At 46.4% G+C, this 13,329-nt stretch overlaps 1 protein-coding gene across 1 annotated transcript in view; it reads right to left on the bottom strand.

Annotated features, from left to right (window-relative positions):
* The window catches only part of LOC108800193 (tyrosine-protein kinase Blk-like), a gene marked incomplete at its 5' end in the record, with an annotated part of 37,379 nt that overhangs the window by 11,760 nt on the left and 12,290 nt on the right, over positions 1 to 13,329 (bottom strand). The window contains 4 exons of the mRNA XM_018572151.1: positions 2,426 to 2,502; positions 6,527 to 6,706; positions 11,488 to 11,637; positions 13,284 to 13,329. The exon at positions 13,284 to 13,329 is cut by the window's right edge and continues 12 nt beyond it. Of these exons, the coding sequence (XP_018427653.1) occupies positions 2,426 to 2,502; positions 6,527 to 6,706; positions 11,488 to 11,637; positions 13,284 to 13,329 (453 nt within the window). The remainder of the gene's footprint in view (positions 1 to 2,425; positions 2,503 to 6,526; positions 6,707 to 11,487; positions 11,638 to 13,283) is intronic.

Genomic DNA, 13,329 nt, shown 5'->3' with positions numbered 1-13,329 from the left:
TGGCAGGTAAGTGTGGTGGGGGGGGGGAGGGGGGAGAAAAAAAAGGTGCTGGGCCGTTTTTACCCTAATGCAGAGAATGCAATAAGGTACAAAAAAATGCCCAGACCCCAATATTACTTTGCAGTCTATGCAGATGTGTGGAAAACAGCCAATAGCTCGAGTAAAATTCAAATTTTTGTCAATATTAGATAATCTTAGCTGGCTACAGGTTGGAACCGGAAAGTTATTCTCTTTTATTAACAAAAAAGTATTCTGTACCTTCTAAGGGTGCACCTTTTGAGTTACTATTGTATTGTTGAAAGAAATACTATGGCCTCCCAAAAAAAATATATGCTCCAGCACTTTGTTAAAAATCCACCAGCCCTTACAGTTTTCTCTTAGTCCCCCTGAAAAGTCCCACAAATACCTTTTGATCCTGCCAGTGGAAAGCACCTCATGCAGCTACCTGTGACGGGTTGGCAACAATGCTGCACTGCTCCTGAATTCAGAGCAGAGTTGTCACCCTCATGTAGGCTGCACCTGCTTACACTACAGTGGGATGGGAAGATGTTACAGGGGGGGCATGGCTATCAACACTGTTACTGCAGATTCACAACCCCGTAGCTTGTCAATCAGCACCTGCCCACACCTGGTCCCGCCCACTGCTTCCTGGATTGACAGCACTGCCGCTTCTGGTGAAACCCTCCACCGTGAGCTGCAGTGTCTGGGAGGGGCAGCCTTTTTACCTAAGTTGGAGTTTTTCTTTAAACAATGACCATATGAGATGGAGAAGGCTCCAATATATGCATGTACTAGCGTTATTCCTCCTTGTGCTCTCAGTATGCAAATCCCCATCTCAGGCTGGGATGGAGTACCTCTCAGGATCTAGCTTGCTCTCCCTAATGTGAATTTCTCTGCTGGTTAGAGAGGCTTGATACCTTGTATTGATTGATGCAGTGTGGATGTGCTCCAGTCTATGGAAGCAAAGTGGAAGAGGAAAAATACAGATGTGGACACCATTTTTGGAGCCTGTGCAGTTGTACAAGGCCCCGATGGGATTTAAGGTTCCATTTATATGAGATGTGGGTTGGACTTGAGCTGGGACTTCCTCCCACTGTCACCTACACCTGGATACTGCTCCGATCTAGTACATGTGATAAGCAGAGGACATTCTTCCTGATGCCCTAATCAGGCTCTTGGCTTTGATATCCAAGTGGTTCTGGGCAACAAGCACCTCCTTCACTCCCGGCCCAGCACTGAAACCCACACAATGATTCTTTTATTTCTGCTTGACACCACTTGGACAGGAAATGGAGGAGATGGTCTAGCTGACTCTAGTTGCATGCTATGAGCCATAAAAGAGTTCAGGGCATCATACAGGTGCATCTATCTGTCTATGTACAGAAATTAGATGTTTGTAGATGGGTATTATTGAATGTGAGGGGCCCAATAACTGATGAAGCATGTACTCCATGCATTACCTACTGATGTCCTGTGTACTCCATGCATTACCTACTGATGTCCTGTGTACTCCATGCATTACCTACTGATGACCCCGGTACTTCATGCATTACCTACTCATCACCCCTGTACTCCATGCATTACCTACTGATGTCCTGTGTACTCCATGCATTACCTACTGATGTCCTGTGTACTCCATGCATTACCTACTGATGACCCCTGTACTCCATGCATTACCTACTGATGACCCATGTACTACATGCATTACCTACTTCTCACCCCTCTATTCCATGCTTTTCTTGCTTCTGACTTCTTTATTCCATGTATTACCTACTTCTGACCCCTGCACTCTGTATGTTACATACTCCAGATTCCTGCTCTCTGCTCCATGCACTCTGGACCCCTGTGTTCTGCAGTACACAATCCTAATCCCTGCACTCTGTGTTACACATGGCTGACCCATAGTAGAGAAGGCTCAGGGTTTATTTAACCATGCATCTTCAGCCGCTCCCACTGTTAGCGCAGTTTGACCACCAGCATGATTCACCATTATTTCACTTGCTATAGTGCCCAGGGTACTTTACATCTTCAATGCCTGCTTTCTCTTACAGAAGTCTGTGACCAATTGTTGCAGGGCATGCTAAAAATTAGTGTGTGGTTTTGTGAGTGTGGCTACAATGGGGGTGTGGTTTTATGGATGTGTGTCACAAGTGGGCATGGTCAGTAAGGTGTCCCCGGATTTCATTTTGAAAATCTGGTAACCTTAATATACACATGCGGCCTCATGTCCAAGCTTCTCCTGAGGTTCTAATACCTCCGGGCACTTCAGATCTTTGTATAGAATATCATGCTTTTACATTGTAACTGAAGTTCTACTTTACATGTTATACAGAAAGGCTAATTGTAACCCCCAGCAGAGAGGATCATGGGTGAAAACTCCACCAGCATACATCTACACCAACTGAATCCTCAATAATATACAGACCTGAGCCGCCATGTCCACCAGCTTTAGAAAACGCAGCTTCAATCCTTCCTCGGTCTTTAGAAAGTCTACTAAACTTCCTGAAAACATAAAACAAGATTCATTAGAATTCAAAGCTTCAAATAGTCTATTGATTAGTCCAGGACTCTAGAAAGACTTTCTTTGCCCTTCCACCTTTTGGAGGCATAATTATATGTGACAGGCACCCATAGCAAAATCATTATAGGCAAATACAGTACAGTATAACAGCCCCATGTTTTCGTCTAGCTAGGCACCCACTACAAATTGTCAAGTTTTCAATTACTACTAGCAGGGGCGTAACTAGAAATCACAGGGCCCCATAGCAACATTTTTTATGGGGCCCCGTGATTGCTAGTCATGCCACTTGCAGAGCCCCAGCGGAGAGTGACCCTGCAGAGCCCACCATAGACTCTCTATAGTGGGCTCTGCAGGGTCTGAGATCTCTTACCTGTCATCGCCTCTGTGGTCGCCGGGCCTCGACTCCTGTTCCGTCCCCGGGCTCCGCCTCCTATCTACGGGCCCCGCCTTCTCTTACATCACTGACCCCACCTGCTCTTATGTCTCTGGCCAGTGATGTAAGAGGAGGCGGGCCCCGCCTCCTCCATTCCAAACACAGCCCTCATCTGCCGCAGCTGCTGGCTGTCACTGACACAGCTCCGCAGCGGCTATGAGGGGAAATGCACCGTGGCCGCTGCTGAGCTGTGTCTGTGACAGCCAGCACCCCCACATGCCATAGCGACCCAGGCGGCCCTGGCCAGGCCCCCCTGTGCCCGGGCCCCATAGCGGCCGCCTGGGTTGCTATGGCGATTGTTACGCCACTGACTACTAGTATGATTACATGACAGCCATCTTTATATGAACTTCCCACAATACACTGCGCACTAGAAATGAGGTGTGGGAATGCCAGTCCTAGCTTATTGCGTTGTACACTTTTTTTGGCACTGGGAGCTGGAAGAAGAGGAGTTGAGACAATTTTCAGGAGTGGTGGAGTGAGAACCTCATCGGGGGATCTTGAAGCAGAACTAAACTTTAGTAGAGGTGTGGGAGCTCTTGTCATGAAATGCAGGGATATGTGCACATCATGGCAGACTTACCTCCTTTTTGTCCTCCTCCAGTCCTGACAGGTCCACGCTTGATGCTGCTGGTCTACCATCTTCTCAAGCACTTTTTCTGGTCCGGCAGCTTCTTCCTGCAGCCACTGGGCATCCACAGATGATGTAACTCTTGTGCACGCATGCTGTCTCGCCGGGGAGTGTACACCAAAACTAGCATATATGTTATCCAAAAACTATAACTAGCAATAAACTCAATTTACCAAGGTGTAAAGTACTTGTCCTACATTGCAGCGATCATTACATTCAGCCAAGTGTTTTTTATCCAGCTGTCATTGCTAAAAGAATGGCAATTAAGGAGCTTTAGAGCTTAGTGAAATTAGACTCTTTTTGGCTTATGAACACACATTTGCTAGCTGGATAAACCACATGCCCGAAGCCAAGTATTGGGTGGAGATCAGCTACCAATTTCAAGCACTCCTCTGGGATTAAAGTATCCAGTGTTGATTTTGTAATGCATCTGCCCCTGTACCACCACAGTTGCACATCCAAATCCTATTTAAGCTTGCCACCTATTGCCAGGGTCATAACAAGACACTTGTAAAAAATATACCAAACACTGAAGCAGGCGTATGACATCTTGACTGATGCCACAATACAAGGGTCTAAATCCTTGGTTCTCAACTGGTGGGTGAACTGTGTTCAGTGGGTCCCCGTGTGCCTTCTACTTTTCTAGGTGAGAGACTCCTCTGCCTTCCCCCTAGCACAGCACTGTCAGTTCTTCTGCCAAGCAGCCATTCAAAATATGCTGCCCCGCGCCAAATGTCAGCTTGAAGTGGGATGGGGCTATGGCTGTGAGGGAGCTCCATCCATATATGCATTGCTTACAGCTCCCTCACGTGCCCTGTAGAGGTGCCTGGACCGGAGTGACATCACATTCTGGCTTCCGGCACCTCTACAGGGCATGCAAGGGAGCTGTACAAACAATGCACATATGGATGGAGCTCCATCACAGCACAACAGCCCACACTGGACCCTGGGCTGGGCTGAGGATGCACTCCAGTTCTCGTAAGAAAGGGAGACTAGCGGGATTAAAAAAAATACAATTTGGGGCAGTATGTGTGTGTGAGAATGTCTGTGAGATTGTGTCTGTGGTTGTGTATGTATGTCAGTGTTTTTGAGGGCCCCTTCACACTAGTACCGTGCATTAATCGCATAGTACCGTGCCATTAACGCACTGTACCACACAATCGCACCTACCATGCATTCTGGTGTGGAAGGTGTGTTGCGCTGCCATTCATTTTAATGGTACCACAAATGCACCTCCCAACCCACAGTTCGTTCGCCCGCATTGGGACGTGCGGTACCTAATGCTTGCATTTGATTGCAGTGTGACTTGGGTCGCAACTTACTGACCGAGGACAAATGTGGGTCCTGAGGTTACACAGATTGAGAACCATTGGTGTAAATGATCTTATGGTACCAGTGTCTGAATGATACGGTGTCAAATAAATGCCTCAAAGCCTACATCCAGGACCCCCTTCATCTGCAAACTATGGGCATTTAAAATACTGTATATTTACATTTCATTTATATTTTTGCTCCTCTTGGACATTCAAAGTTTTTCATAATCTACATTAAATTGCAGAACAAAGTTGGCTTGAGGAAAAAATTTCACTTCAAACCCAACAACAGGAGATCTAGTGCTCACCATGGAGTTCAGGGAAACCTCCCTATCTTCCCCTATGTCCTGTGCCATATCATGCTATGTGGGGTCACTGCAGATCTATGTGCGCTTACCCCACGGCTTTTCAATGACTATATTTAGCGGTATGTTTAAAAACTATACCATCAACAAAGGGGCATTAAAAGCCTCAGAATTTGCACATCTGTCCTAGTATAGCAATGCCGCTGATTTCTAACTTCCTACGAATTTCGATTCGTAACGAAACGAATCGCACATGTCTACTGATTTCCACTATTGATCAGAGGTCTATCTATGTATTGGGCAAAGAAAGGTTGGTTATGTGCCTTCTCTGTATTGATTGACCCGAATCTAATAAATTCGCTCTTGTGTACAGATTTGCCAAGAGACAAGATGTGGTCACACAAAACGGCTTGTTACACATGGCTTGTTTTCAACCTCTCCTTGTTATTATTGCCATTATACAGATGAATGACATTCTCTAAATCAGGGGTACCCACAAATTTTGTGTTAAGATCTACTTTTCAAATGACGAGCTACATGAGATCTACCAACGGAAAAAAACCTCCCCCGCGCTCCTTCTCTCTTGCTCTCCTAACTGTCTCTCCTCGCTCTCCTGGCTGTCTCTCCTTGCTTGCTCTCCTGTCTGTCTCTCCTTGCTCGCTTTCCTGGCTGTCTCTCCTCGCTCTCCTGGCTGTCTCTCCTTGCTTGCTCTCCTGTCTGTCTCTCCTTGCTCGCTCTCCTGGCTGTCTCTCCTTGCTCTCCTGGCTGTCTCTCCTTGCTCTCTCTCCTTACTCTCCTGGCTGTCTCTCCTTGCTCTCTCTCCTTGCTCTCCTGGCTGTCTCTCCTTGCTCTCCTGGCTGTCTCTCCTTGCTCTCTCTCCTTGCTCTCTCTCCTTGCTCTCTCTCCTGGCTGTCTCTCCTTGCTCTCTCTAAAGTCGCTGCTCTGTAATATTACAGAACACCGGGAAGCTAGACCTCGTACTTCTCCTTCTTTCGAGCTCAGCCCTCCATCCTAAAGTCGTTGCTCTCATGCTGTCGACCTCTGCCTTCATGTGTCAGACACAGCAGACGGGGAGGGGCTAAACAGACTGTAGGAGGGTTCTCTGGATAGTGAGCCGACTTACAATCGTGATCTACCAGCATCACCTTTTGTGAGCTACTGGTAGATCACAATCTACCTAATGGGCACCCCTGCTCTAAATATTTACTTGATCAGATTTATCTTTCATTATAGATAGATAAATCTGATGCATCTTGAACTGCCTGAACAAGAAAACAAAAAATCTACCTCATGTTAATCCATCATAACGTCCCTTTAACTCACCATTTACCATGTACTCCGTCACAATGTATATGGGTTCCTTGGTTACCACAGCGAAAAGTTGTACCAGTTTATCATGCCGAAGGGTTTTCATCAAGTTAGCCTCCTCCAGGAAAGCCATGGGTGACATGCTGCCCTCTTTTAATGTCTTTATGGCTACTTTCATATTGATGTTATAATATCCTAAGAGGTTAGAAAAGAAAGACTAGGAATCAATGGAAACCTCCAGAGCTGAAGAGTATCATTCAATACAACAGAATAACATTCAATTATTAGAGGTCAATGATTTGTATGGTAGTGCCACAGGGGGGCCTTAAGGTGATGTCATTAATATCTACCTGACGGAGTTCCCTGGGTGGCTTGCTCTCTCTGTAATTGGTAGATTTCCCCTGTCAAAAAAGAGCTTGCCAACATGCTTGGAGTGGTGATACATTGGAGATCTGTAAAGATGAAGGTGGTGACCTCAGTCTCTCCTGAGGAGCCAGTGGATTTGAAGCTGCTATATGGTCACGTGCCAGGTTTCCCCAATCATGGAGAATATGACACCATCGACTATGTTCCACCTGGTGCCATTGAGCATGCCACCTTTGTGTGTTAGAGATAAGAAAGAAGAGCCATCAGTTATCTGTGTGGAGCAAGTGGCCTAAAAGTAAGTGTGTCTGTGACAACATTGACCACCTGAATATTAAAACTTTGAAATGAAGAGTTGCTGCTGTTCTGCACAGAATAGAACAACATTCCAGTAAAAGAAGTTCAAACTGTGAACTGCAGTTTTGTGGACATTGATCAACTTATGAACCATAAAGGAACACCTGATATAAAGGTAATAGAGTTAGGATTAGGGGAAGGGGGTTGACTGAGGACACAGAGAGGTTGAGGGTGCAAAGATGGAGAAGACCAATGGAGAAGCAGCAAGAGCCAGATAATCTTGGTGTAAGTGACCAACTTGGAGGCCTTCATATTATTCCTCCTAGGTAAGCCCAGAAAGACAGATTTGCTGCTCGTATGAGGGAGGTGCTAGTAGTGCTCTGATTAACTAATAGTGATATTCTGCCCATGCCAAGCCGGAGAGCCACTAGTAGTAGAGCAATAAGCTGGAGGCCTAGTGAGGTCATGTCCACAGAAGAGGAAACACATAGAGAAAACTTTGTTAGACCCATCTGTGGAGCTTCAGGCTGAGGAGAAGTATCTGGAGTAATTGATCGCTCACAATGATGTAAGGCAGGGGTGCCCACAATTTTTGTGTTAAGATCTACTTTTCAAATGATGAGCTACATGAGATCTACCAACAAAAAAACTCCCTGGCTGTCTCTCCTTGCTCCCTCTCCTGGCTGTCTCTCCTTGCTCCGTCTCCTGGCTGTCTCTCCTTGCTCATCCTCCTGGCTGTCTCCTCGCTCTCTCTCTCTCCTGGCTGTCTCTCCTCGCTCACTCTCTCTCCTGGCTGTCTCTCCTCGCTCACTCTCTCTCCCGGCTGTCATTCCTCGTTTTTTCTCCTGGCAGTGTCTCCTCGCTCACTCTCTCTCCTGGCTGTCATTCCTCGTTTTTTCTCCTGGCTGTCTCTCCTTGCTCTCTCTCCTGGCTGTCTCTCATCTCTCACTCTCTCCTGGCTGTCTCTTCCCGCTCACTCTCTCTCCTGGCTGTCTCTCCTCGCTCACTCTCTCTCCTGGCTGTCTTTCCTCGCTCACTCTCTCTCCCGGCTGTCATTCCTCGTTTTTTCTCCTGGCTGTGTCTCCTCGCTCACTCTCTCTCCTGGCTGTCATTCCTCGTTTTTTCTCCTGGCTGTCTCTCCTTTCGCTCTCTCTCTCTCCTGGCTGTCTCTCCTTGCTCTCTCTCTCTCTCCTGGCTGTCTCTCCTTGCTCTCTCTCTCTCTCCTGGCTGTCTCTCCTTGCTCTCTCTCTCTCTCCTGGCTGTCTCTCCTTGCTCTCTCTCTCTCTCCTGGCTGTCTCTCCTTGCTCTCTCTCTCTCTCCTGGCTGTCTCTCCTTGCTCTCTCTCTCTCTCCTGGCTGTCTCTCCTTGCTCTCTCTCCAGGCTCACCTTGCTGTATTTTGCAACAGGCTGTATAAACTAATAGTCTTTGATGTAATACATAGCACTTCAACCACCAGTATCCACCAGAGAGGACTCAGGCTAATAGGTAATCATGTGTGCACAGCTAAATAAATATACCAAAATGGAATAAAGGGGCCGCCATTACCCCCCTTCGTGATCTACCAGCATCAGTTTGCAGAGCTACTGCTAGATCACCATCTACCTAATGGGCACCCCTGATGTAAAGGGTCTCCATTTTCTGAATGGCCTCCCGCCCATAATCACAGGTGATATGTGATAAACCCTCTTTATACTACTGAGGGTGGATCCTTTGCCAAGATTATATATTAAGCGTTGACATTGTAGTGGCCGTTTCTTGGTTTGTGGTACGTAGCCACCAAAAATATTTTTGACAATATATTATTTCATAGGTTTGTTTTAGAGCAAGATACGTGATGCTGACCTAAAAGCCTGACAGCAGAGATTAAAGTGACACTAAACTCAGGAGTTAAACTTTAAAAATACATTCAAGTCCCTTAACTATGAACAACAATGTATCTTATTTGTGTATCACTCGGCTGTAGATCCTCCAATCATCTCTGAATTGGTGCCGACACTGTCCTTCCTTCTGGAGGGGGGCTACTTTTGATTTGCTTTGAGCTTGAAATTAATATCAGCTTATGCCTATCATATTGATAAGTTTAGGGTTAAGGGTTGGGAGTTAGGTGAGGGTTAAGTTTGGGGTTAGATAAAAGATTAAGCTTTGATTAGGTTTAGGGTGCCCACACACCTTACGATAATCGTACGATAATCGCGGGAAATCCCGCATCGTACGATTATGGTAAGGTGTGTAGAAGCCGTGCGACCTCTACTACTGTAAGGTCGCACGACTTTAAACTTACGGACATGTTCGAAAACCCACCGAGCGTCGTACGATGTTCGGCGGGTTTGTGGCATGTCCGTACGATAACAGCCGTACGGGCCGGTGTGCGCAAGCGCACACTGCCCGTTTGGCATTGCGGACATCGGAAGCCCGCCCCTCAGGGGGCGTGGCTTGCGATCGTCGCAAGTACGATCTGCCTATGCAACATAGGCAGATCGTATGTTTTTTTAAGTACTGTGGCATTGTGAGGCAATACCACGGTGTTAGGTGGCCTCAAAGTCACCCAGGGTTCTCAGCCAGAGGGGCTGAGTGGCTCCAGGAAGACGGTACGTGTACCAGGAGAGAACTGCCTTTTCAGTTATTTCCAGGTTGTCTGGATCATAGTTGGGATCCTGGAGCCAGGAGATTTCTTAGAGCTCTGGGTGGGAAGAAATCTCCATTCCTGGGTCCATGCTTTGGTGGTGACCAGCACCTGATTGTGCACCTGTTTACATCCCTCATGAAGTGTGTGCTGGGATGTGTTCAGGGCCCCACCTGTGAGTCAGGAGAGCTCCACCCCGGAGTCAGTGTGGAGGCCAGGGCAGCAGGGAGCTGCGGGTTTGTGAACCATATTGAGAGGATTGGCATGTTATTGCTGTTGTCTGGAGGAACCAGACAGTGGCCCTAAAGATTGAGGCCGGAGCAGCAGTGCTGCGAGAGAGACTTGTTAAAAGACTGGGACACCTTGAGTGTACGTGACAACTCGAGGATTGGTGAGCCCCTATCTGTTATGCTACAGCAAGCTATTTATGTTGGATTTCGTGTTATCTATCGTTTTGAAAGCAAATAAACTGCATTGTACTTGCACCTCCGGTCTTCAGTGGAGTGTCCTTGTTACAGTACCTTACAACCATCGCAAGACAAAAGTCTTGCGATGGTTGTAAGGTGTGTGCCCAGCCTTAGATTTAGTGTTAGGTTCTGGTTTTATTTAGGTTTATGTTGAGAGTTAGGGATGCGATTACATTGAATGTTACACTTAAGAGTTAAAATGTAATGTTACAGATAAGGATGAGGGAAAATTATTTTAGGCTTTTGTGTGATAATATATTCACACCCAGGGGTACCCCTACACTTTTTGCCACCTGAGGCTGGGGAAGAGGGGGGAGGGAAGTAGAGGTGTGTGGTGGTGGGAGGGGATTGCATGTTATCAGGGGAGGGTTGATTGGATCTGCTGGTGCACTTTTTGGGCGATAGCTGTTGATGGGGTCCTGGTGGTGTGCCACCCAGGCGTCCCAACCAGCTCATTGACATTGCTGGTTGGCAAGAGCTGGGTGGGATGTCAGGCAGAGCGTCTCGCTCAGCTCCTGGCAACCAGCTGGGTAGGATGCCGGCCACAGCATTACAGGTTGCCAATAGCTGGGAGAGGAGATGTGTATATGGCCCTTACACATCCCCCCACCAGCTCTTAGCAACCTGGGGCGCTTTGACCAGAAAGGGGGCGAGAGGCTCTACCTGCCACCAGTCCACGTGACCCAAAGAGATTCCGCCTGAGGCAAAAACCTCAAGCCGCTTCATTATAGGCATGGCCCTGGGCTTAAAGTAGGGTATACAGGGGGTCGATTTTTACATGAGCGTTCATATGAAAAATCCTGTGAGAATGTTCGATACAGACATCAGAGACTTGCAGATTATCGTTCGAAATTTCATTTAATTTTAGTTTTTATTTAACATGCTTTTCTGGAATCAATGGAGTTTCCGAATGAAAACCACATTCACTATTAGAAATCCGTTAGATCAAGAAAATTTTTCAAACATTATTATTATTATACAGGTTGTCGAAATCGATGGTCGGTTTGGCCTCATCATCAATCAGAAAGTTCAACGAACATTCTGCAATTGATTTAGTTTGTTTGAAATTCTACGCGTGTATACCCGACTTTGGGCTTGACATGTCTGCCATCCATTAATTCTAATGATACAACCAAATCTGGTACAGAGGTGATCGTGCAGCTCAGGGGTAAACAAGCATATGATAAAATGTAGAACGGTTATGCTGATATGACTCACAACTCACCCATCCATACTTCTCCAAACTGTCCAGCCCCCAACTTCCTTACAAGCCGTAAGGAGTCCCTTGGGATCTCCCAGACATCTGTCTCCCAATTGCTTTTCAACAATGGTGGACAGGACTTTTCCAATTTCCGGCACAAACCATCGGCTCTTCCTATGTGATTATAGAAATACATTCTTAACAAATAATAATTAATAAGACATAAATTATTAATGTTGGTCTTTCATTAGTGGTACGGTTTTCCTTTAAGAGTACTATTATGCCAGACACCGTTGTTTTAGGGGGATAGGTGGGAGCCCATTTACCCTTGCTCTCAGTCATCCTCAGCTTTTTTTTTTACCCTCACCATGTAATACCTTGGAGTGGACTGGCACATTACAAGAGGGAGATTGCTAGGGCAGGGGTGGGCAACTCCGGCCCCCCAGCTATTGTGGAATTACCCGTGAGGCATTGCAAGATTGACAGTTACAGGCAATGACTCCCAGAGACAGAGGCATGTTGGAATTTGTAGTTAAAGCACAACTGGAGCGCCAGAGCTGCCCACCCCTCTGCTAGCAGTAAGGATATGACATCATTGTGGGTGTGGTCAAAATGGCCGCAGACGGTAAATCTGCTAAATATGGAGGACAGTAAAAGAAAAGACAGATACCTTGAAACTACATGCCGGCAATACAGGATGTTCACATAAAACTGTATACCATGTATATATTCCTGTGCATTAGATACAATTAACCCTTCTATGCTCAAGCTCAGAATGGCATTTTTTTTAAAGCAGAAAACCTAATAACTATTTTCTTTTTTACAATATTTGAGCAGATATTTATAAAATCTTTGGGGATTATTCACTAATAAACTGAAGGATCCAGCCGTAGCTTTGGCTGATCCTTTGGCTCACTTATGCCGCCTGAGCCTTTCGGTTCAGTTGAACCGAAGGGCTGCTGCATGGGTTATTCACTATAGCCCGTACAGCAGCCGAGCGGCTCAGCCGAGTCAAACCCATATGCTTCGGCTCGCCTGGGCCGCAGTGACAGGCGAAGCGTGGAGAAAGGTCAACCGATCTCCACGCAAATGACAGCTGGGCCGAGCCAGCCGTGATCTCAAGGCTGGTTCCGCCCAGTTGTATTGAAAGATCAGCGTCCCTAAATGACCTGGGGACGCTGATCTGTCATGAAACAGTAACAAATGGGCGGAGCCGGCTGTGACATCATCTATGGCTCCACCCGGTTGTTATTTATTCCCTGGGACCTGCTAGAAGACTCTGGCAGGTGCCGGCCAATAGGAAACAGTTAGGCGGAGCTAATGGTGATGTCACCGCTAGCTCCGCCTAGTTGTTTATATTTTGCCGGCATCTGTCAGATTTAACATTATGCGGCAGGAGTTTGTTGCGTTTTTTTTAATTAATTTTTTTTCTTTCTTTCAAATATTTTTTATTGTTTTCTTAACTTTTTAAATATTTTTTTATTTTTAAAAATACTTTTTAAACATTTCTTTCCATTTATTTTTAACTTTTTCTATTCTGCTCGCTACCTGTGAGGTAGCAAGAAGAATAGCCTGGTGAACAGCAGCGAGTGAGCTGCCGGAGCTTTGGCTCAGCCTTTCGGCTGACTCGAACTCCTTCTGCTATTCGTTTCAGCCAAACATGCTGAACGGCTGATATTTTGTCCATGGGCAGCCATTGACTGCCCCGTCATGTTAATTGCGCTGGTGGCAGTAAATGAGTTAAGCAGAGGAGGGTCATGTGACCTTATGAAGAGCGTGGGCCTTCAGACAAGACAAGGAGTATTATATTATATACTCACCGGTATAATGTTTCACTAGATCTTGTAGGGAGGAAAACGTGAGAGT

This window comes from Nanorana parkeri, unplaced genomic scaffold, assembly GCF_000935625.1.
Source record: "Nanorana parkeri isolate BGI_ZX_2015 unplaced genomic scaffold, ASM93562v1 scaffold1953, whole genome shotgun sequence".
NCBI lineage: Eukaryota > Metazoa > Chordata > Amphibia > Anura > Dicroglossidae > Nanorana > Nanorana parkeri.
This window is presented reverse-complemented; position numbering and strand designations above follow the sequence as displayed.